The following is a 26,742-nucleotide window of genomic DNA, read 5'->3' as shown; positions in this document are numbered from 1 at the left end:
CATTATTGATAGAAAAAAGAAAGGAAATGTTCTGCCAGTACAGCAGAAACAGCAGTTTTAACAATCAACTAATACAAAGAAAACACATACATACCTCTTCACATATTCCATGAAAAAAGCTATCCACCCTTGTGGAGCATATGCTTCGCCACATGATCCTGCTTTGACTATAGATGTTGGATGACTTGATGAATGCAGCTTAGCAAGGTCTTCCTTGCCAGGAATCGGCAAGGACAGATCTTGAAAGGTCTCGAGGGTTACAGACACCTAAAATTGTTTTGTGTTTTAAGAATGGGATGAAAATAATCCAGCACAAACATTTGAGGATTGATTTTAGATGGCAAAGATCAAAGCAAATTATAATAAGAAAAAACAAAAAAACAAACTGCTTTTTATATAGTAATAACAAAGCTAAAATAGTAATAACGAAAGCAAAATTGCTTTGTACCAGGTGCTGTTCTAAATTTAATCTTCACATAAACCTTATGAGGTAACTACTAACATCCCCATTAGTAAAGGACATTGCAGTAAAGAGGAGTATCTCACACACAGCCACTGTAGCCTGAGTTCCAAACTGTTAAGCACTACTGCATTTATTTTTGAAAATGACCTCTAGTGATAGTTTTTAAATGTAGCTTAAAAAACAAGATGCGAAACCTAAACAGCTGAAAACATTTCAGGATAATTCCATTTAAATATCTGGTACCAAAATAGCCTACATTAAGATAACCCTATTGAAAACCCTTAGATTTGACTTAATTCTAACACAATAACTGAAAACTTACTTTGGGGTTTTGTTTTTTTTTTGAGATAGTTCATTTTACATTCATCTTAATTATATTCATCACTGCACTGAAGTAAAACTGTTCTTAAGAAAACCTCTAGGAAACTCAGGAATTTAGAGGTATTATTAAAAATCTCATGATGATTTTAATTCATGCTCTTGTTTATGAACCTGATACTACTTTTATTATCTGAATCCAAACTTAACATGGGAAAATATTTACAAGCCATACAACCAAGTGGAGAAGATACATACATAGCCTTGTGCCTGTGAATAACAACAGTTTCCTACTAATTTCATCAGCCTTGGGAGAATATGCATGTGTTACAAATTCTCGTTGCTGAGCAGCATCTCTCCTTTGTATGTGACCAGAGACGAAGAACTGAGTTAATTCTTCCTGCTAAATGCATGCCTGTCCAGTGACAGGTCAAGACCCATCCTTAAATCAGTATGTTACTATTGCTTCCAACAAACAAGTTCTACTCCTAGAATCAATTTATACTTCTGGAAACACAAGAAATACATGTATAATCATCAACAACAAGGAAAAGAAATTAAACTTTCACACCATTTTGTCAGGTTTTTTTTAAAAAGAGCATTTGACAGAAATTTCCTGTGTATTATAATTCTTTCATACTCACCCTATCACAAGTCAGACACTGCACTGAACTAATGATTGTTCCATCAAATATGTCTGAAATAACACTTCGGTATTTCTTGTGCTGTTTTTTTCTCTTTGGAGATGATGCAGACTGAGCTAGGATTGAAAAACAAGTATAGAAATTTTTTTTAGAAATCAAAGTAGTTCCTTTAGCATTTTTTTCTGAAATCTTTTAACAGCAAAATTACTATGCTGAAGAAAGTTGTCAAAATACCATTCAAAAGCATTACCTAAGGAAAACACACACACACACACACACACACACACACACACACACACACACACACACACAAAACCCTCAAAGAGAAACTACGATGAAATAGAAAGTATTCAGCTTCCCATCTTGACTTCAACCAGAATAGTTTTGCTTTTACTTATTTGCTTTTGCTCCCAAGTAAGGCTTTATTTGAAGAAAGGATTCTATTAAGCTTTGAGAGTTCTTTATATATTTTAGATACAAGTCCTTTGTCAGCTATGCGATTTGCAAATATTTTCTTCCAATCTTATCTTTTCATTCTCTTAACAGAGTCTTTTGCCAAGAAAGATTTTAATTTTTTTCTTTTACGGACCATGCTTTTGATGTCTTTGATGTCTTTAAAGAATTCTAACACAAGGTCATGAAAACTCTTATAAGAGTTTTACAGTTTTACATTTTCTAATACTGGAACTCTCATACATAGCTGGTAGGAAAGCAAAATGATACGGCCACTCTGAAAAACAATTTCATACAACATTAAGCATAAAACTAACATAAAACCCAATAACCCCACATCCAGGTGTTTAACCTAAACAAATGAAAATTTATGTTCATACAGAAACCAGTACATAAATGTTTATAGCAACATTATTCATAATTGCCAAAAACTGGAAACAAATTCAAGTATTTGTCAGTGAGTGAATAAACAGTAGTACAGTCACACAATGAAATACTACTCAGTAATAAAAAAGAACTATTCAGACCTGCGACGTGACTGTATCTCAAATTCATTATGCTAAGTGAAAGCAGCCTGTTTCAAAAGACTATGTCTGTATGATTCTATTTATATGACATTCTTCAAAAGGAAAAACAATAGGAATAGAGAACAGATTCACAGGGCTGGGGCTTTGGGAGGAGTAGTGGGATGGTCTGGTAGTATAAGGGAATTCTTTGGGGGTACTGGAGCTGTTCTATATTCTGTTTGTGGTGATGGTAACAATCTATGCACGTGTTGAAACTCAGACCCCTACACCAAAAGAGTGAATTCTGTTGTATGTAAATTTGTGCCACACACACAGAAAAATTTTAAATCATGGTTGTGTAAAACTATGCTGTCAATTTAAAAAGCTTGAATAATATTTCATAATTAACACTTTAAACTATCAAAGCAAAGGAACCTGAATAATTGAAGCTTCTACCTTTTTTGTGTGTGGGTGCCAATCCTGGCCACAAACTGCCTGATTTCGGAGGGCTTGCTGATAAACGTGGGTTAACACCTTCACTTGACGGGAGGGTCTGTGATGTAGACAGTTCATTCGAATGGACATCAGTAATATATTCTGTAATATTTAAAATTTGTATTATTACCTTAAATAGTAAAATTATTCCACCTGTCAAATAAAGCTTTCTTCATCTGAGATTTTGAACACAATTCACATTAATAAATGTCAGGTGAAATACCTGATAGACATTAGGCTTGCTAAGCAAACTAACAAGTGATTTTCCCCCTAGGAATCTAATTAACGTTTATAACACATTACTGCTGTAGGCAATCCAGAAAGTGTGCAAATATAAGTGTGGAAATATAAAGCCAAAGAGGATCATATTTGTCCTAACTTAGTATTTAAAAACCAAAAGCAATTTAGGGCAGTTTTTTAGAAAGCTTTAAAACTATATGGGAGAAAAAGAGATTATCCTCCCAAACTGGCATAGTAAGCAAAATCTAACAAGAAATTTAGGCATAAAGTAATTATAAATTATTTTACTGTTATAAAAGGAAATAAAACCCTCTGTCAGAAAAAAACACCTTTTTTGGAATTAAATTATGAATCAAGAAAATATAAGCTCTATGAGAGCTATCTTGATTTGCTGTTGGATTCCTAGTACATAACATATATTCCAGGGCAAGAGACTGCTCAAAAAGTATTTGAGTGAAGAAAAGAGAATTGTACATAACAGACCCTGAAACAGAATGATTTCAGGGATTTTTCCAGATAATGCAAAGTAAATGACTTTTATTACTTTCACAGAGGCATTTCTCATTATCCCAACCATGACTAAAAGCAGACTGCATAATATTGGGGGAAGAAAGAGGAGGAGACTTGCTCTAGCCTTTCAGAAGGGAATAAAGTTAATTATCATCTAGGTCAGGGATTGGCAAATGTTTCCTGTAAAAGACCAGATAGTAAATATTTTAGGTTTTGCGTGTCACATTTCTCAATCAGAAAATGTAAAAGCTCAGATCCCTGATCCAGGTCATCAATTAGTTACTAATTGTAAGAATAAACTCGCTATGGAACAATAAAGAACCAGTATGTCAAGTAATCAGGCTTAATCAGGCTTTTGATGAGGAAAGGCTAGATAGCAGATGGCTAAGTCTTTCAATACTGAAATTTCACATATCTATTGACTAAACAACTTCTAACCACATTTAAACTTCTAAACATGACATCAGTATAATCAAGGAGCCTAACACGTTTTCCTGACTAGAAGGCATTTATGCACTGCACATGGGTGAACCACAAGTATTCCTGTGGTTAAGGAAATATCCTTCTCCTCCAGAAAAAATGTGGGGTTCAAAAACGTAAGTAAATTGTTTAGTAGTTCCTACTCTTCAGTAATTACAAAAGATAAATTTTTTATGTTCCTTGTCTGCCACTTACTTTAAGATCAGAGAATCTGAACCTCTGATGGTTTAATTTTATGTGCTTTGGAGAATTAAATACCACATTAAGCTAACACAAGTTAACCCTAGAAGAAATAAATGTAAAATGCAAAGCAACCTAGCTCAACTATCTTTCATTTGGCCACTTGCTCTTTCCCAAAGGAACAATGACATGTACTACGGTATAATCTATCGTAACAGGGTTCATTATAGTTAATTAAATTCCTATGCCAAACATACACCAAGTATTTCGTAGCTGATATGACTCCAATGACAGCAATCTAAATCTAACAGTCTACAATTTGGATTATTTTGCTATTTTGCAGATCTCAACCGAATCTGCTTTAAATGACATTAACTTAACACTCACATGCAAATAGTACTAAACTCTACTAGTTAGAAAGCCCAAAAGTAACATCTATTTAATACCCTCTTTCTTTCAATTAGTATGGTTGAACTATAATGTCATATACTACACACAAAATATCAAGCTAAAGCTATTAATTATTCTATTTCATTTTTATTATGCTAAATATAAACTGTGAACATTAACATGTAAATTAGAAATGTGTTCTAAAGTCACATGTCAGACTAATTCCGCTCTCCCCCAAATCAGAAGATGGTAAAATTACAAATATCATCTTAAATATAAACACATCTTGCACCCTTTGTCTAAAAATGAAACACTATCATTTGCAAATTATAAAAATTGTCACCTGAAGCTCTGCTGTGTATTTGCACTTTGACAGTCTCCTGATTGTTCAAGTCAACTGTTTCAGACACAGAGTCTCTATCTAATTCTCCTTCAGAATTCGCTTTATTAATCTTATTGCACATCTTCTCTTTTTGCCAATCTTTTGACATTTCTGAATTATTTTCATCATCCTGAATTAACATTGTTGTTTCATTATTATCTTCAGAAAAGCTTCTAGACGCATTTTCATTTTCGGCTTTATCACTGCTGCTACAAGATTCACAAGACTGAAAATCTGCATCTGATTGGCTCTTGTCTTCCTCTATGGTCTCCTCAGTCATTAGAGTTTGAGGATCCTCTTCTACTTCCATGACCTGTTCTTTCAGTTCTTCATGAAGCAGATCCATTAAACATCGAAGGAATTCTTGAGCATCCTAATATATAAGCAACATAGATATTACCATTTCATTAAAAATACATGTATGTAGAAATGAGAAAATATACAAAATGTTGTTAGCAACTGATTTCTAAATGTGTAGCATTATACTAAGGAAATACAACTTTGTAGACAAAAGGCATTGGAGGGATAGGAAGCACTAAGTTCTAAAAAGTTATGTAAATAAAACAAAAGGAATTAAAAAACTGAACATGTATTTCAATTAAAACTAAAAAAAACAATAACAACAGCAACAAAAAACTGAAGATGATCTGGAGGTCAGCTTTAGTACTGCTGCTATTTTAGAGAACTTGAGTAAGGATTTGCCTCATCTGACAATAAGAATTCAGAGAGATATCCTGAATTCAAGTATAAGTTTGGCTTAAAACTAAAGCTTTATCTAATTTTGCACTGTATCTCAAAAATCCTTGATCAACCTAGAATGTTTATTGAAAATACAAATTCGTAGGCCCCAACTTATGTCTACCAAGTCTCTGTGATCCAGGAATTTGCAACAGAAAAAGTTAACAGAGAACAGGTATTGTTTTGAAAAAGAAACACATGTGAGGACCAGGTATTAACATGAAAAACATTATATAAAGTACAATAATTGAAACTGCCATTGGTATCAATCCAAAAAATTACAAGTCAATGAAACAGATTAGAAAGCCCAGAAACAGACCTTATTATATATTAACAAATTAATAAAGAAGAAACTTTTAAAACCAGATAAGAAAATTCTTAAATCTGTAGTTTCGTAAAATTTGTTAGCTGTTTGCGAAAAATTAAATTTGGATTATGTTGTAATGTGAAATAAATGACACATGTCTAAAGAATTTTTTTAATTAAATCATAAAATACAGAAAATACAGGTAAAATCTCTCTCTGCATGTGGAACTTTTCAAAGCTAAAAGCGCTAGAATATACTGACATATTTAAACACCCCAAAATTTAAAATTTCTAGAAAAATATGAAATTAAGAGAAATGTGGAAAAATGTAAGCCAAAAATATGATATGGGGTTATTATTCTTAGAATTGCAAATGAGTATATAATAGCATAATGCATACATAATAGCATTTTGCAAATGTATTAAAGATTAATATTATGAATAAAAAGCAATAAAGACGTACCTGCTGAGAATACCCCCGAAATGTTGGATTTACAGTTTTAATTCCTTGAAACAGATTAGTAGGCACAACAAATCCTGGCCTGAGGAAGAAAACATTTTTAGGAAGAAATCTGTGATTTTTAGTTTTTATTTTAGAAATGAGCAATCAGGGACTTCCCTGATGGTCCAGTGGTTGAGAATCCACTTTCCAACACAGGGGACACGGGTTTAATCCCTGGTCAGGGAACTAAGATCCCACATGCCCCGGGGCAACTAAGTCCGCGCTCCAAAACTAAGGAGCCCACGTGCCACAACTAAAGAGCCTGCATGCCGCAACTACAGAGTCCAAGTGCTCTGGAGCCCATGCAACACAACTAAAGAGCCTGTGTGGTACAACTACTGAGCCCGCACACTCTGGAGCCTGCGTGCCACAACTAGAGAGAACCCGTGTGGGCAATAAAGACCTGACATAGCCAAAAATAAATAAATAAATATTTTTTTAAAAAAGAAACAAACAATCAAAAATTCAAAGAGTTAAACTGAAAAGTATTTGTGTTTCAAAAAATCATTCAAAATTGCCCAGTACTGGGACTTCCCTGGTGGTTCAGTGGCTGAGACTCCACACTCCCAATGCAAGGGGCCCAGGTTTGATCCCTGGTCAGAGAACTAGATCCCACATGCTGCAACTAAGACCCGGCACAGCCAAATAAACAAATAAAATAAATAAATATTTTTTAAAAAAAGAGGGCGTGTGTGGTGGTGGTGGGACGAATTGGGAGATTGGGGTTGACATATATACACTAATATGTATAAAATAGATAAGTAATAAGAACCTGCTGTATAAAAAAATAAATAAAATAAAATTTTAAAATTAAAAAAAAATATATATATATACAGGGACTTCCCTGGTGGCGCAGTGGTTAAGAATCTGCCTGTCAATGCAGGGGACATGGGTTTGAGCCCTGGTCCAGGAAGATCCCACATGCCATGGAGCAACTAAGCCGTGTGCCACAACTACTGAGCCTGTGCTCTAGAGCCCACGAGCCACAACTACTGAGCCCCGCGCGCCTAGAGCCTGTGCTCCGCAACAAGAGGAGCCACCACAATGAGAAGCCCGCGCACCACAACGAAGAGTAGCCCCTGCTCACCACAACTAGAGAAAGCTCGTGCACAGCAATGAAGACCCAACATAGCCAAAATAAAATTGATGAATTTTAAAAAAAAGATTAAAAGACTGCCCCTTCGTTTAAAAAAGAAAACACAGTGAGAAAAAAAAGAGAAAAAAAACAAAAACAAACAAAAAGTGCCCAGTATTATGCTTCACAGGTTCATCAAAATAGCTTATTTTTGATATTTAAGCTATGTAATTTATTGTTCTCCTCCCTAATGAAATGATTATGCTCTACTATATGATTTTTCAAAAAATACTTCTAATTACTTAAAATAATATTTTAATTACTTAAAATTCTTGGGATAAGTATATCTAGTACACTATCTAAATAAAAATTTTAAACCAGCCATCAAATACTCATGCAAACAAAAATGAAAAGTAAACCAGATGCAAGATTTAATCACTTAAAATTCTGTACTATAACACTTCTGAAGTTTAGTAAACTTCCAAGAATATTAAGTTTATAGTTTTAGGGCAAAGAAGCTTAAACATAGCAGTTAAGGATTAGTTCTAGCTATGCAGTAAGGAACTTAGAAACATTAGAACCCTTGGCAGCAACGGGTAATACTCAATAGGGATAAATGACAAGAGAGAATTCTGTCTCTTGAATATTAGAAATGTGAATGACATATACCTTCACATTCCAAAATAATTCATTGAAACAATCTTTTCCTAGCATACTGAAATGACAGTAATAACAAATTTTTAACTCAAGAGGTACTCTTTAGTAGGGAGTCAAATATCTCAAAGAAAACTGAAGCACTTAGGAATATAAGAACATGAAAGCTTTGGTGATTGTTTTCTTAGGAGAAAGGCTGGGCAGTTCTTAGGAACCATTAAATGCAACTTTCTGAATAGTTCTAATACAAAATATTACAGCAAACAATTATTTTTCTAATGCTACACTTAGAGCAAATAAACATAGGCAGAAAAATAAACATTCATATATGCCTCTATGGTCTGATTTTAGCATTGTGAGAATGCCTACTCCTGAATTAAAAATCAAAAGTGTCAGTAACAGCAGCTTTAACAGTTCAACATTTTATCTCCAGTCCAGGTATTTCATTTGGATGTTCATTTTCAAATATAACATGCCCCAAACTGAATGTCTCAAATTTGTCTACTTTTTATAGCTCTATAAATGCACCTGCAAATGTTTAATATTTATGATGTTCATTTAAAAATATAATAATGAAAATAAACATATTAAGTACATACCTGCTTTTATGCCACAGCTCTGTCATCAGTTTGAGATAACTTTTACAAATAGCTGGTTTCTTATCTGTTCGGGCTAGTCCTCCACAATGAAGAAAAAATTGTGTCAAAGGTGGGCTAGTTTAAAAAAAAGATGTTAAAAAAAAAAAGTTAGAGTGCAGTCACAGCTTAATACTCATTGACTTCTAGTCATTCAATGAATTGACAGCACATAGAGCCCTGTATCTGTCACTTCTTTGCTCCCTTTTACAGCTTCACATTCTTTCCTTCATTATCTTGCTCGACCCATCAAATCAGATTTGACCCACCACATCAGAGTCCTCAGTGCTGCCAAATCCAGTAAACACCTTTCATTTCCCCCGTAGCAGCATTTGTCACAGGTGGTTTACCCCCTTCTCTTAACCAATGTAATGCACTTTTTTACTTTTCTTCTTGACCTCTCTGGTAACTCTTTTCCCTCTTTATTGTTTTTTCTGCTCTTACCAGGTATCTAACTATCAGGGTTCCTCAGGACTTGATCCTATGACTTTTCATCTCTTCCCTGGGTGATCATCTGCAGAACATTCCATACTGCACCTACCTACTTTACAGGACTATAATTAAGAAAAAAAAACCTAATTGCTTTATTAGAGACTTTCCACCTACAGAAAAATATAAAATATTTTCCTAGGACCTCTGAACTAAAAGTGATTTGAGGAATTAATTAGTTCAAGCTCCTCATTTTCTAGATGTAAAAACAAATAACTTCCTCAAAGACATACAACCACCTAGGGTCTGAGCCAGGACCAGCAGTCTTAGGAAACTATAGGCACGGTCAAAGCAACCCCATTGGGACAACAATGGATTATGTCCCAACTCAGTTTCTTGCCTACTCTACCTTAAGAGTTACTCAGCAAGAAAGAGGAAATAACTTTTTCAGGAATATTTACACATTTAGGCTTTAGTTAATCCAGATAATTTTTTAAGTGGGGGCATTTCAGAAAAGGTGGGGAGGCAGCACTATGTGTTGAGAGGGGTGAGGGAAGAGGTACAGCAAGGATTTAATGGGATCCTGTTGGCTAGGGGAATTGAATATAATTGTCACCTTTTCCCCATATTACTATTAATGTATATTTTTCTTTTCTCTTCTCACTCCTTTTTTCTGAGTGTACTACAGCAGCACGGTTTTCTGCTCCAAGAGTAACTCTATTATTTTTTTTTATATAATTTTATTTTATTTATTTATTTTTGGCTGCACTGGGTCTTTGTTGCTGTGCACGGGCTTTCTCTCGTTGCAGTGAGTGGGGCTACTCTTCGTTGCAGTGTGCGGGCTTCTCACTGAGGTGGCTTCCCTTGTTGCGGAGCACAGGCTCTAGCCTCGCAGGCTTCAGTAGCTGCGGCACATGCGCAGGCTCAGTAGTTGTGGCTCATGGGCTCTGGAGCACAGGCTCAGTAGTTGTGGTACACAGGCTCAGTAGTTGTGGCGCACGGGCTTAGTTGCTCCATGGCATGTGGGATCTTCCCAGACCAGGGATCAAACCCGTGTCCCCTGCCTTGGCAGGTGGATTCCTAACCACTGCACCAACAGGGAAGTCCTCCAAGAGTAACTTTAAAAAACTATACTGGGCTTCCCTGGTGGCACAGTGGTTGAGAGTCCGCCTGCCGAGGCAGGGGACACGGGTTCATGCCCCAGTCTGGGAAGATCCCACATGCCGTGGAGCGGCTGGGCCCGTGAGCCATGGCCGCTGAGCCTGTGCATCTGGAGCCTGTGCTCCGCAACGGGAGAGGCCACAACGGTGAGAGGCCCGCGTACCGCAAAAAAAACAAAAACAAAAAAAAACTATACTAACAAAATTAATTTCTCTACTTACCAATTGGAAAGAGCCTGCAAAGCAGCATTCATATAACAAGTATTTCCAATATTTTTCAAACCTGTAAGACCTATTAGGAAAAATTATAAGTTATGTCATCATTCAATAATGCAATGACTCAATTTTATGAGTGTTCGCTGAATATGTAACTAGGTAATTATTACGGTTCCCGAGCTATGTTAAGGAAATACAAAATACATTATAGGAATACAAACAGCAACTTGAATAACTCAAAGAGGTCAGACTTACACCAAAGTGTTAATATTCAGAAAATTATTTAAATATATCCTTAAAGGGTTAAGATTCCCTTACATCAACTATAAAACAGAAAAGTCTGTACTAAACTATACAGATAGTTTATACTAACAACTGTGGGCTTTAGTAAAGTGATGCCAGAGAAACGAAGCATCAAAGTTGTCAGTTTGCTTTTTCACAGATACAATTTTACTAGGTCAAATTTCAGAATTTTTTTTTAAATACAATTACTTTATTGATTTCTTACAATCAAATACTGCCAATTAACATTACTTCCACTCATGCATCATTAAAAACAAAAGGATATTTCCTTGGTATTTTCAAGTTATGCATAATACAATAAATAAACCAAAAAAAGTTAGAACTTAAAAATGTACCCTGATTATGTAAACTGATAATTTTTTTTAAAAAGCATAAGCATAACCAATAATCTGATTCCTAGAATTTTTTTTTGTAATTATCTTCTGATCATCTCTAGATTTTGAAATTTTCACATGATACAATTTCCTAAAGAAATGGACAGTAGCATACAAAGGAGTGTTATACAGGAGAATTATTTTACCTCTTGCCTTAAGTTCATCTTCTTCTTCCACTTCTATGTCCAGATCATCAAATACAGCAACCAGAGGAGTTTTTAATGTTGTGTTACTGGGTATTTTAAAATCCTTGATAACAGAAAAGATAGCAGGCTTGAACAAATCCTTAGGTCAAAATTTTTTTTTAATTTGTTCGCAGCTTATCTCTAGACTTCTACAATCTCTCCTGATACTTGTTACTAAAGTTATTTTGCATCCTTTTATGCGTATGAAATAGTTTTAAATATTTTTTAAAATTCCAATATTAATTCCTGAGAATTGGATTAACTCAAGAGGTTGCAACTGGTGACTTGGTCAAATGTTAGTCCACAGTGTTTTAAAAAAAAGGACAAAAACTGAAACAAAAGCAAAACTTTGAGCTAATATTTTAAAAATTGGGTGAGCTCACATAAAAATCAAATTCTGCAAGTTCTCTTCTAATAGCAGAAGATCAAAGTACACCGAACCCATTTAGCAACCATCAGTGGGAGGAGGAAACTCAACAGCAGAATGTACTTGGCACATGCTCTGGTTCTCCAACTTATTACAGCTTATTTCTCTTCTTCAAGGCATGCATATATGTACTTATACCCACCCACTTTATACATTTACTTTACCTTCCTGGAATCTGTAGATACTAGATATTTGGGTAGGCCCCACATTCTCACTTTGGTGTATTGAAATACAGAGAAGTAGAGCAGCTTTAAAAAAAATCATTCAGGGCTTCCCTGGTGGCACAGTGGTTGAGAGTCCGCCTACCAATGCAGGGGACACGGGTTCGTGCCCCGGTCCGGGAGGATCCCACATGCTGCCACGGAGCGGCTGGGCCCGTGAGCCATGGCCACTGAGCCTGCGCGTCCGGAGCCTGTGCTCCGCAACGGGAGAGGCCACAATAGTGAGAGGCCCGCGTACCGCAAAAAAAAAAAATCATTCAAAATCTTACCTCCTACAAAATTGTTTGAAAAATCTTAATGACATTTGAATGGTTTCCAATACTGTTATTCTATAATTAATGTTCTGATGAACTGGGTTCAAACAGCCTGTAAATTTTATACTGCTAAAAAAATCTGTACAAATAACTTTTTTTTTCTTCTGAGTAATTTCTTCAACAATGGGATCATCAGGAAGTTGTATGAAATTAAATTCATGCCTTTTATGTGTTATAAATATAACTCACCAGAAAATTATTTACAAGCTATCAGAAAAGTATCAGTATACTTATTCAACCAGATTCAGCATTCACTAAGAGTTTGCAATCATAATCTATTTGGGCAGAAATGGCAGATAGCTGTTTTAACTTACTTTTCTTTAGTCACTGATGATTATTTTCTCAATGTGTTTTAATTTGTATTTCTTTCTTTTTCTCTTTTTTTTTTTTGCGGTACGCGGGCCTCTCACTGTTGTGGCCTCTCTCGGAGCACAGGCTCCGGGCGCGCAGGCTCAGTGGCCATGGCTCATGGGCCCAGCCGCTCCGCGGCATGTGGGATCTTCCCGGACCGGGGCACGAACCTGCATCCCCTGCATCGGCAGGCGGACTCTCAACCTCTGCGCCACCAGGGAAGCCCTAATTTGTATTTCTTCTTTGTGAACTATCTGTACTTATTCTTTAGATTATTATAAATTGTTATCAGTTCCTCATGTGATTAAACTTTTAATTACCACATTTTTGTTAATAGTGTTAGAGGGTTCAGGCAAACTTATTTTCAAACTACCATGGCATTCAAAGAAAACCAAAAAACACGTTTTTGAATGATAAATAGGTATCAGTAGGAGAAACAGTAATGATGGTAACTTATGAACTAGAGTTATTCAACTATGAAACTAGAAATGCAACAAGTATACCTTGTCTAAAATCTAGTCACTTTAAGTTATATAATGTGTGAGGCAAGCAAATTTACTCTCACAAATATCTACCATCAGAATGTGATACAAAGATACAACACAAAAAATCTTAAGAACTGGTATCAAAGAACACAATTATAGAAATACAATGTGATTTCTATAACACAGAAGGAAAAAACTCACTGATGTGTTAATTAAACCATACAGACCAAATGATGATAGGACGTCAACTATTCTTATTTTTTTCATTCCTTTTCCTATTTTTTCTTTCTTTTTTTTTTTTTGGCCATGCCGTGTGGCAGGTGGGATCTTAGTTCCCCAACTAGGGATCGAACCCGTGCGCCCTGAAGTGGAAGCGTGGAGTCTTACCCACTGGAGGGCAGGGAAATCCCTCCCTTTCCTATTTTTTTATATGACTAGGAAAGTCTCAATATTAAGTGACCAATCTTTGCAAGCTTACCCATCTTTTGTAACCAAACACTGATGTTAAGCTTTAATGTATTCTATCTGGTTTTCAATAAATTAGTAAAATGTTTACAGTAATATACATGGGAGTGAAGCAGGGAGGGAAATGAGGAAAAGAGAGCTGAATTAGGGCCTATCAAAGAAGGCCCATCACCTCTCCTAGAATCAGACTGACTAGAAAAAGAAACACTATTTAAACCAGCTGTTTTTTTAAGTTTTTAAAACACATCAGGTGCTTTTCCATCTTCAGACAGGTGTGGGCTTCAATTTCACTCTAATCCATCACTCTACAAAAGAACAAAGGCCAGCTTCGGTGTTTCATTTGAGGAAAAAAGGCACATTATGGAAATTTTTTAAAATACAAGTGAAGTAGGGCTCTTAGATTTCAGCTACATGACAAATTCTGAAATTATTACCTGAAAATATTTGATATTTTAATTACACAGATTTAGATTATTACCTGGACACTATTTTCTTGTGTTTGGTGAAGTGGTTTTACATGAGGTAATGAAGGCTGAGTTCCTAATTTTCTATCCAAAAATACTTCTTTGCTGCAAGCATAACACCATACTCGAAGAGTGGTAAGGTTCACAGTTAAATAATGCTTTGTCTCCTGTATAATTTCATGTGAGAGAGAGAAGAGGAACCAAAATTATAGCTGAAAACCTTTCAGAGATCATAGAAGATAAACTGCTGGCCTTTGATGAATAACAGTATACTCAAAAGAGAAAATTTAAACTGGAGCACCAAAAAACCATTTTTTAGATAAATTGCTAATGCATAGTGAATAGTAACAATATCTAAGCCTACTCCAAAAGTTATTCTATTGTCATTTTTCACCACTATTCATTATAAAGGTAAACACAAGAGTTATTGTAAGACTATGCTTTTCAGTTAGCAAGTAATTATAATACAAGAAAATTGACAATAGCACAGTTAACTGTTCCAGGAGATCAGAATGGCAAAAGAATATAAATGACATGAATCAAAGCACAAAACAGCTCAAGCGAAAGTGAATATGATCTTGGATATATGAAACTCCAGCCCTTCTCAACTAGAGTTTTGCAAGAGGATAATGCCCTATAGACAATGATCTGAGTAACTATTTTCTCAATTCTCCCAAGAATGGTACATAGTACCACCATTCTAGGTGCACCAAAGAGAAGTAAATTAACTAGGTACCATGATGCCTGAGAGCCTTAATTAATTCTCTTGAGGAACTGGTTGAGAACAGTTAATGCTGTAGAGATAAATATGAACAAGACACTTCATTCTCAAGAAAATGTATAGTTTAGAATGGGAGCTCTATCTAATCTGTAAAAGAAGCATGCCAGAATTACACACAAGCACCAAACAACCAGGGTGACGTAGAAACGGGACTCCAGTAAGGAGGATGTAGAGAAAAAGGTATATGAGTTGAGACCTGAAGTCAGTCAGGCCCTGGCATAGCCTAGGCTTCTATTCTTGACTTCAACTTACATATCCTACTAATATCTTCAGCTACCACCTCCATACATCTGGAGGTACGTTTCTTAAATCACTACTCTCTTAATTACAACCTCTTTCTAATATTGATCTTAGCAATTCCCCTCCCCACCATTTTATAAGCTAAGATTTAACTCGCTTATTAAAAAAAAAAAGAAAAATGGACAAAATTTTGAATTACAACTTAATGCTGTATTTGCTTTCCCTTTCCTTCAGGCTCTCTTTAAAAAACATCTTGCACGAAATTTTTCTACATACATACCTGAGAATGTATGGTGCTATGATCTACTTGTGATTCACCACAGCCAACATATGAACATCTGTTCTATAAATAATTATATAAAAAGGAAAATTAGGTATTTTATAACATGTAAGTTTAAAATAATAGCATTACAATTACATTTACAATGAAGTTCTGATCACATGGTTTAACGGAAAGATTAAATGACTTCCCAAGTCAGTTATTTTAACCAAAAGGTACTAGGCACAAAAGAATATAACCGGAATATTTCTAAGCTAAAAGATATGTCTCCACTAATAAAAGGTGAGGGTAAAATATTTTAGTGATTTACCAAACTCTGCAAAAAGCACTGTAAGTTTAAGCCCAAAGTTTAAAGTTTAATTTTATAATCGATAATGATCTTCTTAATGTTCATTTATGAAGTCCTCTAAGTGTCAAAAAAAATCTTCTAGTTAACCTTATTCAGATATAAATTTTTATAACAAACTTTTGAGAAGAAACATACACATACCTCCAGACACGCCCAAAGGTTTGGTCCTCTGACTTTACAATCCTGACAAGAACCCTATGGAAGGAAAATCACACAGACAACATTACCATTACATAAATACAGCCAAATATATACATTCACTAATATCATATATAAAAAAATTGGACTCATGAACATAGAATATTGTAGTAATCTACAGAAAACACATATTTGGGAGAAAAACGAATATGATTTTTTAAAGGAAGAAAAAAAGCCCTCTTTCTTACATGAGATTTTTGTATTAAATCTTCTTTAGTTATTTCACCAACTGAATCCAAATGCGGACAATGACCTCGAAAAGCTGACATTTTGTTAGAAATGTTTTCCTGTTTCTCAAAGCTTTCCAAATGAGGTAATACCTACAGAAAAATTGACCAGAAAAGTCAATTTTAAAAGTGCTAATATATTAAAAATTATTAAAAGATAAAACAAGACACGTACATGTTTATAAGTTTGCCCTACAAAAGTATATATTTTCAAATACATCTAGGGTACTTTCACAATTGAAGTTAATTTCAACATTGGAAGTTTCTCTACTAATAAATAATCATTTTATTAAAATTGATACCTATGAGTCAGTGTAAGTTTGTTTCTCCATTACTTTTGCTGCTTTTTCCCCCTTCTCCCATTTCACTTTTTAGAGGTAAATAAAAGGGAAAAAAATTCAGGTTATTCAATTTAAGTATTTTTATCCCCTCTTATTTTTCGTTTAAAAAGATTAACCCTGGGCCTCCCTGGTGGCGCAGTGGTTGAGAGTCCGCCTGCCGATGCAGGGGACGCGGGTTCGTGCCCCGGTCTGGGAGGATCCCACATGCCGCGGAGCGGCTGGGCCCGTGAGCCATGGCCGCTGGGCCTGCGCGTCCGGAGCCTGTGCTCCGCAACGGGAGAGGCCACAGCAGTGAGAGGCCCACATACCGCAAAAAGAAAAAAAAAAAAAAAAAAAAAAAAAAGATTAACCCTTAGGCTAGAATTGGAATTGAAAAGAAAAAGAATTCAAATGGAAACCTTCATTTTCACAGTAGCAACAGCCCACTGATGATATAAATGTAATAGTTTGGTATCCTAGCAATAAACCAGCATAGTCACTTTATATCAGAGTTTCTCAACCCTGGCACCACTGACACTTCAGGCCAGATAATTCTCTCTTGTGGAGGGTTGTCCTGTACATTGTAAGATATTTAGCAACATTTCTTCTTCTACCCACTAGATGCCAGAACACCCTCACTACTACCACTCCGAGCTCTGACAACCAATGTCATTAGACAGTGTAAAATTATGTCCTCTGGGGACAAAGTCATCCCAGGTTGAGAATCACATTATCATATGATTCTTCCAACAACACTGAGATAGGCACCATTATTATCTTCATCTGCATGTAAGGCTAATAAGAGAAGAAAACCTGAGTTCACACTGTTAACATAGGATTCAAACTAGGATTTGAATCCACCTGTATATCTCATGGGTAAGAGCCAAGGACTCTAAAGTCAAATAGACCTGAGGATACCAGTAAGTGCTGAATGTCGTACTCCTACCGTAAGGATTAAATGAGGTAGTACATGTCACGTGTGTCGCGTGTGTATACTACACATACACATAAAACTTTATTAGGCACTCTGCATCATCCCTTGAGGCTTTTTTATCTGACCAGTAAAGGTCTCAGACCTCCCTCCCCTATGAGACAACCAGTTTAAGACTGAGGTAGTTTCCCAAATCAATAAGTTTCCTAATATTCTTCAGGAGTTTCCTCAATTCCATTAAAGTAAACAGAAGGCAAAGTATTTTGCAATCCCAGTGAACTTAATTTCCTCCAAGACATCACAATGTACCGTAAGATCACTAAATTTTATCTACCTGTACTTTAAATCTTATGAATCATAGAGCAAACTTATACACTGCATTCAATGCCCAGATTATCTTACGAATGGTTTAAGTGAGTGATTTCCAAGTAAACGTCTCAAGTCTAACTCAGTTAAGGATTTCTAGGTCTTCTTTGGACTGTACATTCTACCCATCTATCTATCTATCTATCGGCTGTGTTGGGTCTTTGTTGCTGCACATGGGCTTTCTCTAGTTGCAGAGAGTGGGGGCTCTCTTCGTTGCGGTGCGCAAACTTCTCAATGCAGTGGCTTCTCTTATTGTGGAGCACGGGCTGTAGGCACGTGGGTTTCAATAGTTGCAGCACAGGAGCTCAGTAGTTGTGGCTTGTGGGCTCTAGAGCGCAAGCTCAGTAGCTATGGCGCACGGGCTTAGTTGCTCCGCAGCATGTGGGATCTTCCCAGACCAGGGATCGAACCCGTGTCCCCTGCACTAGCAGGCGGATTGTTAACCACTGCACCACCAGGGGAAGTCCCAGACTGTACATTCTTAATAACAGGGCATTTCATGAACTTTCATTCACCTTTGGGGTTTGAGAACATTATTTGGGAAAAAGTTAAGAAACTTTCTAGGAAAGAATAAACAATTATAAATGTGCTGAAATATTAACACATTAGAAGACATATTAAATAAAAAGGTTCTATCAGATCAAATCAAATGATAAGTCCAATATTATACTGCAACCTACAAAATACAACAGGAATAACGCTGGGGTTGATATTGAATAAGTCATTATTTATAAATACCACATTACTATATGATATTACATAAGCCATGCTCCTGACTTTCAGAGCATGAAGTTAAACTTAAAATAATTGTTAATATTTTCCATTTTTTATTTATGCAGGGAGGAGGGTTTCCCACCCACCTCTCACTTCCTTTTGTAATTAGATATCTTTTCCCTCTTATCCAATTACTCCCACTTGCAACAATAATGGAGTGACACAGACCAGATTTACCCTCTCAAATAAGTAAGAAACCAGACCAAAAAATATAAAATAATGGTTTTCAGACACAGACACTGGACAACAGGCACTGCAGAATACTGATCCATAAGAAGATAAAAACAAGGTGACTGCCCCAACTTACTGCCTGGAGAGAATTTCCTTCTAGGCCACAGTACAGGTAGAAGAAAACCCAAACAGATTTTGGTGATCTCTCTAAGTTGAAGAGACAGAGTTGAAAATTCAGGGAGGCCAAGGTGAGTAACAGACAGTAAAGAACTGAATAGAGAGCAAGTGAACTCTGGAGATTCATAAAGGGCTAACATTATGTTTTCAACCAGTACTGATGAGCATGTGCCTGTGATTAAACTACCCTAAGAAGGGGAAAGAACTACTGGAAAGGAGCAGGTAGAACAATTCTCAAAGCCAACCCAGGTCTGTCTGTGTTTCCACCACCCAGAGTTGAAAGATTTCACAATACAGAGGGAACAAAATAGCATACTCAGAAGGGTATTGCCTTAGTATTGGGAAAAAATTATCTCTAGAAGAAAGACTACTTTGGTTCTGCCTTCAAAAAGTTCAAAAGAGAGCATTACAGGGTCAAACTGTTCCCAAGGAATTTAACTGTGTCCCAGAAAAAAAATGAAGAACATTTAAAGGAATGAAAACAACCAGCACCCAACAAGGTAAAAATCAAATGCCTGGCATCCAATCAAAAACTATAAGATATACAGGGGCTTCCCTGGCAGCACCGTGGTTAAGAATCTGCCTGCCAGTGCAGGGGACACAGGTTCGAGCCCTGGTCCGGGAAGATCCCACATGCCGTGGAGCAACTAAGACCGTGCGCCACAACTACAGAGCCTGTGCTCTAGAGCCTGCAAGCCACAACTAATGAGCCCACGTGCCACAACTTCTGAAGCCCACACACCTAGAGCCCATGCTCCACAACAAGAGAAGCCACAACAATGAGAAGCCCGTGCACCACTACAAAGAGTAGTCCCCACTCGCCACAACTAGAGAAAGCCCGCGCACAGCAACAAAGACCCAATGCAGCCAAAAATAAACAAATAAATTAATTAATTTTTAAAAATTATAAGATATACAATGAAGGAAAATCTGACCCTCAGTGGGGAAGAAAAACTAAGGGACCCAGACATAAGATAGATGATAGAATAAAGGATACAAATGATAAGGAGAGACATGAAAGATAGGAAAAAAAGAAAAAAGAAAGACCCAAATCAAGTATCTAGATGTTAAAAAAAAAAAAAATCTGAGGTGAAAAATACAATGGATGAGATTAAGAGTAGACAAGACAAGGCAAAAGAATAATGAACTTGAAGACACAGCAAAAGAAACTATGGGGATTCCCTGGTGGCGCAGTGGTTGGGAGTCCGCCTGCCAATGCCGGGGACACGGGTTCGTGCCCTGGTCCGGGAAGATCCCACATGCCGCAGAGCGGCTGGGCCCGGAGCCATGGCCGCTGAGCCTGCGCGTCCGGAGCCTGTGCTCTGCAACGGGAGAAGCCACAGCAGTGAGAGGCCCGCGTACCGCAAAGGAAAACAAAAAACAAAAACAACAACAACAACAAAAAAGAAACTATGAGACACAAAGATGGAGAAAATTAAACAAGAGCCTCACTCAGCTAGATGGAAAAGTCTGAACAGGATGAAAACTAAAAAACCTACAAATTGAAGCAACACAAGATATAAGAACAAATAAAACCACAGCATATCAAAAACAAGTTGCTTAAAACCAGTAACAGGACAGACGTCTTAAAAGCAGCCCCAAAAGACCCATAATGTATACTAGAAACAACATAAGCTGGAAGGCAGAGGAGCAACATCTTTACAGTTTACTGAAGGAACGCTGTCAACCAAGAACTCCATAACTAGGAAAATATCTTTCAAAAACAAAGGCAAAATAAAGACTGCATTAGACATAATAAAGCTGAAAGAATTTATCACCATCATACCTGCACTATAAAACCTGTAGGTATGCTTTAATAATTTTCCATATAAATCATACACAGATACAGATACAGAGATATACATGGCCATCTTTTTTGTCAATAATATTTTATTTTTTCAATAATATTTTAAAAGATATCCATTTATGTCAAAATTTTCATGGCTACATATGAAATGCATTCACACATGGATGCATGCAATCAATTCTTCTAATAATAGACTTCCACTTTGCTTCCATATTCTGCCACTATAAAATCCATGTAAACATAATGAGTGGGCCATTATATTTGTATACATGGGCCAATTTATAAAAATAGATTTTACAATATTACTTTCCAAAAATGCTATAACAATTCACATTTCCATTCATAAGGGAATACCATTTTCTGCACATCAACACCATTTTCTATACTAGTAAAGGTATTACTGGCTTTCTTTTTTTTAACTGTTGTCATTTGATGGGTATGCTGTTATATTTCACTAGTATTTAATTTGCATTGCCTTGACGTGCCTGGCTAGCTCAGTCAGTGGAGCATGAGACTCTCTAATTTGCATTACCTTGACAACCTGTGAGACTCTCTTTTCATGAATTTTATAGCCTCCTAGATCTGTTATTTTATTTAATGGCTCTTTAAATCTTTGCCCTTTTTACAATTGGGTTGATAGCCTCTTCTTGTAAACAGAATCCTGTCTTCTATACTGCAACCATTTTTCAAACTTACTATTATCTATTAAGTTTTTAATTTTTAATTTTGATGAAATACACATAAGTTTATCATCCTAACCATTTTTTTTTTTGCGGTACACAGGTCTCTCACTGTTGTGGCCTCCCCCGTTGCGGAGCACAGGCTCCAGACGTGCAGGCTCAGCGGCCATGGCTCACGGGCCTAGCCGCTCCGCGGCATGTGGGATCTTCCCGGACCGGGGCATGAACCCGTGTCCCCTGCATCGGCAGGCGGACTCTCAACCACTGCACCACCAGGGAAGCCCATCCTAACCATTTTTAAATGTACAGTTCATTAGCATTAAGTATACTCACATTGTTGGGCAATCAATCTCCAGAACTCATCTCATCTTGCAAAAGTGAAACTCCACAGCATTACACAGCAACTCTCCATTCCCCCTCCCACCAACCACTGGCAACCACCATTTCACTTTTTGTCTCTACAAATTTGACTAGTCAGGGTACTTCGCAAGTGAAATAGAGTATTTTGTTTATGACTTATTGTACTTAGCATAATGTCCTCAAAGTTCATTGATTTTATAGCTTGGGCCAGAATTTCCTTCCTTTTCCTGACTGAATAACATTCAATTGTGGTGATATCTCACTGTGGTTTTGATTTGCATTTTTGCAATTAGTAATGTTGAGCATCTTTTCATGTGCTTGTTAGGCATTTATTTATATACCTTCTTTGGAGAAAAGTCTATTCAAGTACTTCAGCCATTTTTTTAATTGAGTTGTTTGCATTTTTGTTGTTGAGTTGTAGAAGTCCTTTATATACTCTGGATATTTAACTCCTTATCAGATACACGATTTGCAAATATTTTCACCCATTCCATAGGTGGCCTTTTCACTCTGTTGACTGTGCCCTTTGATGGACAGAAGTTTCTAACTGATATAATCCAAGTTATCTATTTACTTTTGTGACCTGTGCTTTTAGTGTCATATCCAGGAAGTCGCTGCCAAATCCAGTGTCACAGTTCCCCCCTCTATGTTTTCTTCTAAGAGTTTTAGTTCTTATGTTTAGGCCTTTGACCCACTAAAGTCAATTTTTGTATGTTTGTGTAAGGTAGGGATCCAATGTCATATTTTTGCATATGGATATACAGTTTGCTCAATACCCTTTCTTGAAAAGACTGTTTTTTCTCCCACTGAATGGTCTTGGCACTCTTGGCAAAAAACATTTGACCAGAGGATACTTTACTAAGATGGTGAAGTAGGCAGACACTGAGCTCACCTCCTTCCACACACACACAAAAGTTACAACTATTTACAGAGCAACTATCTATGAGAATGACCTGAAGACTAGCAGAAAAGATTTCCAGAACTAAAGATATGAAGAAGGAACCATGAAATAGATAGAAGGAGCAGAGATGCAATATAGTCAAGACCCACACGCCTGAGTAGGCAACCCACAAACAGGAGAATAATCACAATTGCAGGGAATTCCCTGGTGGTCCAATGGTTAAGAATCCACCTTCCAGTGCAGGGGATGCAGGTTGGATCCCTGGTTGGGCAACTAAGACCACACGTGCTGCAAGGCAACTAAGCCTGTGCACCGCAACTACTGAGCCCACAAGCCACAACTAAACTAGAGAGCCTGCACACCACAACTAGAGAGAAGCCCACGCACCACAATGAAGAGTCCACGTGCTGCAATGAAAGATCCCGTGTACCATAACTAAGACCAGACACAGCCAAAAATAAGGAAAATTTTAAAGGAAATCACTACTACAGAGTTTCTCCACAAGGAGTAAAGGTTCTGAGCCCCACACTGGGCTCTCCAGCCTGAGGGATATGCAAAGTGAAAATGAGCCCCCAGAATATCTAGCTCTGAAGGCCAGCAGGGCTTGAGTATGGGAAAGCTGGAGGTCTGCAGAAAACAAAACTCCACTCTTGACTGGCAACCTCTACAAGTGGCAGCACCTGGCAGCCAACCAGGCCAGGGGCCAGCCCCAGCCACTAGCACACCCACAGCAGTCAGTGTTGCCACAGCAGAAGACCCCACAGTTGCCCCTTATTTGATAAGGGATCAATATCCAAAATATAGAAAAAACTCACACAACCCAACATCAAAGATGCAAGCAACCTGATTTAAAAATGGGCATTTTAGGGCTTCCCTGGTGGCGCAGTGGTTGAGAGTCCGCCTGCCGATGCAGGGGACACGGGTTCGTGCCCCGGTCTGGGAAGATCCCACATGCCATGGAGCAGCTAGGCCCGTGAGCCATGGCCGCTGAGCCAGCGCATCTGGAGCCTGTGCTCTGCAACGGGAGAGGCCACAACAGTGAGAGGCCCGCGTACCGCAAGAAAAAAAAGAAAAAAAAAAAGGGCATTTTAAATAGACATTTTCCATAAAAGACATACAGGTAGCTAACAGACACATGAAAAGATGCTCAGCATCACTAATCATCAGGCAAATGCAAATCAAAACTGCAATGAGATATCACCTCATACCTGTCAAAATGCCTATTATCAAAAAGACAACAAACAAGTGTTGGTGAGGATGTGGAGAAAAGGGAACCCTCATGCCCTGTTGGTGGGAATGAAAATTGGTACAGCCACTACGGGAAACACTATGGAAGTTTCTCATAAAATTAAAAATAGAACTATCATATGATCCAGCTATTCCACTTCTGCATACTTTTCTGAAGAAGAAAAAAACACTAATTAAAAAACATACATGTGCATCCCTATGTTACTGCAATATTATTTACAACAGCCAAAATATGGAAACAACCTAAGTATCCATCAACAGATGAATGGATAAAAAAACATGTGGGGTGTATACGCACACACACACACAAACACACACATATACACAAAATGGAATACTACTCAGCCATAAAAAAGAATGAAACCTTGCCATTTGTGACTACATGGATGGACCTAGAGGGTATTATACTAAGAGAAATAAGTCAAAATAAGAAAGACAAATACATATACATGGAATCTAAAAAACAAAACAGAAACAGACACATAAACACAGAGAACAGGTGGCTGCCAAAGGGGAAGGGGTGGGGGCATGACAAGAAAAAAAAATTAAAGTAACTGAGTGAGGTAATGAATGCTAATTAGCTTGACTGTGGTAAGTACTTTACAATGTATGTTTATATGAAACTGGCACATTGTACACCTTATGTACAAAAATTTTTGCCAGGGGCTTCCCTGGTGGCACAGTGGTTGAGAGTCCGCCTGCCGATGCAGGCGACACAGGTTCGTGCCCCAGTCCGGGAAGATCCCACATGCCACGGAGCGGCTAGGTCCATGAGCCATGGCCGCTGAGCCTGCGCATCCGGAGCCTGTGCTCCGCAACGGGAGAGGCCACAACAGTGAGAGGCCCGTGTACCGCAAAAAAAAAAAAAAAAAAGCCTAAAAAAATTTTTGTCAATTATACCTCAATAAAGCTGAAAATAGATTTTCTTAAAATTTGGGCTCTATGCTATTCCATTAGTCTATATGCCTACCTTAGTGCCAAAACTATTATTAACTTTCTTATGGTATGCTTTATCATTAAAAGTTTGCATTTTTATAAAATCAGACAGATCTCATTCTATAATAGCATCTGAGTTTCCAATCTTAAGGTTTCCTTCACCCTAATTAATAGAGCTAAAGCTGTAGAATACCCTTAAATTATTTTTAACAAGGCTTTTAATCTATCTGGAGTTTATCTTAAGATAGGAATCCAATTTTATTTTCTTCCAGATGGGAAGACATTTGTACCAGTGCCTTTATTATACAATCTACACATTTCCCACTGAATTATAATCCTATCTTTATCCTTTATTAAATTGGCACATAAAATATTTCTGGATTTTCTTTGTTTGTTTGTTTGTTTGTTTTTTTCAGTACACGGGCCTCTCACTGTTGTGGCCTCTCCCGTTGTGGAGCACAGGCTCTGGACGCGCAGGCTCAGTGGCCATGGCTCACAGGTCCAGCCGCTCCGCGGCATATGGGATCCTCCCAGACCGAGGCACGAACCCGTGTCCCCTGCATCGGCAGGCGGACTCTCAACCACTGCACCACAAGGGAAGCCCTGGATTTTCTATTTTTTTAAACTCATCTGTCTATGCCCAAATTATATTAATCTAATTCAGAGACTAATATTCTACACAGAATAGTTGGATAACTGTAAAACATACTTCCTTCACTGTTCCATTTCCATTTCCTTGGCTACTCTCTAAGTACACTAGACAACCTGATAATTTTACCTCTTCTGTTCCAATATTAATACCAGCTATTTAATTTTACTGTTTTAACGCACTTATTAGAACCTCTAAAGGCAATCTAGAATATAAAGGTGATTGTAAGCATCCGTGTAAGGGTCCTTACATTAATGTTTTGCGATTTAGGATATCTGCTATAATTTTTTTCCATTCTTAATGTACTTATATTTTTAAAATCAGAAATGGTCTTCCAAATTGAAGTACAGGGACTTCCTTGGTGGCACACTGGTTAAGAATCTGCTTGCCAATGCAGGGGACCCAGGTTCAAGCCCCTGCTCCGGGAAGATCCCACATGCCACAGAGCAACTAAGCCCATGTGCCACAACTACAGACCCTGTGCTCTAGAACCTGAGAGCCACAACTACTGAACCCCTGCACTGCAACTACTGAAGCCTGCGTGCCTAGAGCCTGTGCTCCGCAACAAGAGAAGCCACTGAAATGAAAAGCCCGCACACCACAATGAAGAGTTGCCACCGCTGGCCACTAGAAAAGCAAAGACCCAACGCAGTCAAAAATAAAATAAATTAATTTTAAAAACTGAAGTAGGGCTTCCCTGGTGGCGCAGTGGTTGAGAGTCCGCCTGCCGATGCAGGGGACACGGGTTCGTGCCCCAGTCCGGGAAGACCCCACATGCTGCGGAGCGGCTGAGCCCGTGAGCCATGGCTGTTGGGCCTGCGCGTCCGGAGCCTGTGCTCCGCAAAGGGAGAGGTCACAACAGTGAGAGGCCCACATACCGCAAAAAAAAAAAAACAAAAACAAAACTGAAGTATAGTTGATTTATACTATTATATTAGTTAGAACTGGTCTTAATGAACTCAATCGAATGCCTTTTCACGGC

General features: G+C 37.5%; 1 protein-coding gene across 2 annotated transcripts in view; it reads right to left on the bottom strand.

Annotated features, from left to right (window-relative positions):
- USP33 (ubiquitin specific peptidase 33) overlaps positions 1-26,742 on the bottom strand; it is a 71,732-nt gene that overhangs the window by 20,081 nt on the left and 24,909 nt on the right. For both annotated transcript variants that reach the window (XM_081226586.1, XM_081226587.1), the window contains exons 2-13: positions 16,402-16,533; positions 16,157-16,210; positions 15,667-15,729; positions 14,380-14,532; positions 11,600-11,702; positions 10,783-10,852; positions 8,936-9,049; positions 6,569-6,647; positions 5,023-5,434; positions 2,841-2,981; positions 1,426-1,541; positions 95-267 (exon numbers count right to left, since the gene is read on the bottom strand). In XM_081226586.1, coding sequence (XP_081082712.1) covers positions 95-267; positions 1,426-1,541; positions 2,841-2,981; positions 5,023-5,434; positions 6,569-6,647; positions 8,936-9,049; positions 10,783-10,852; positions 11,600-11,702; positions 14,380-14,532; positions 15,667-15,729; positions 16,157-16,210; positions 16,402-16,482 — 1,559 coding nt within the window. In that variant the 5' untranslated portion in view covers positions 16,483-16,533. The remainder of the gene's footprint in view (positions 1-94; positions 268-1,425; positions 1,542-2,840; positions 2,982-5,022; positions 5,435-6,568; positions 6,648-8,935; positions 9,050-10,782; positions 10,853-11,599; positions 11,703-14,379; positions 14,533-15,666; positions 15,730-16,156; positions 16,211-16,401; positions 16,534-26,742) is intronic.

Source organism: Mesoplodon bidens, assembly GCF_964165515.1.
Source record: "Mesoplodon bidens genome assembly, chromosome: 2".
Taxonomy (NCBI): Eukaryota; Metazoa; Chordata; class Mammalia; order Artiodactyla; family Ziphiidae; genus Mesoplodon; species Mesoplodon bidens.
Note: the sequence above shows the minus strand (reverse complement) of the source record. Positions and strands in the feature narration are given on the sequence as shown.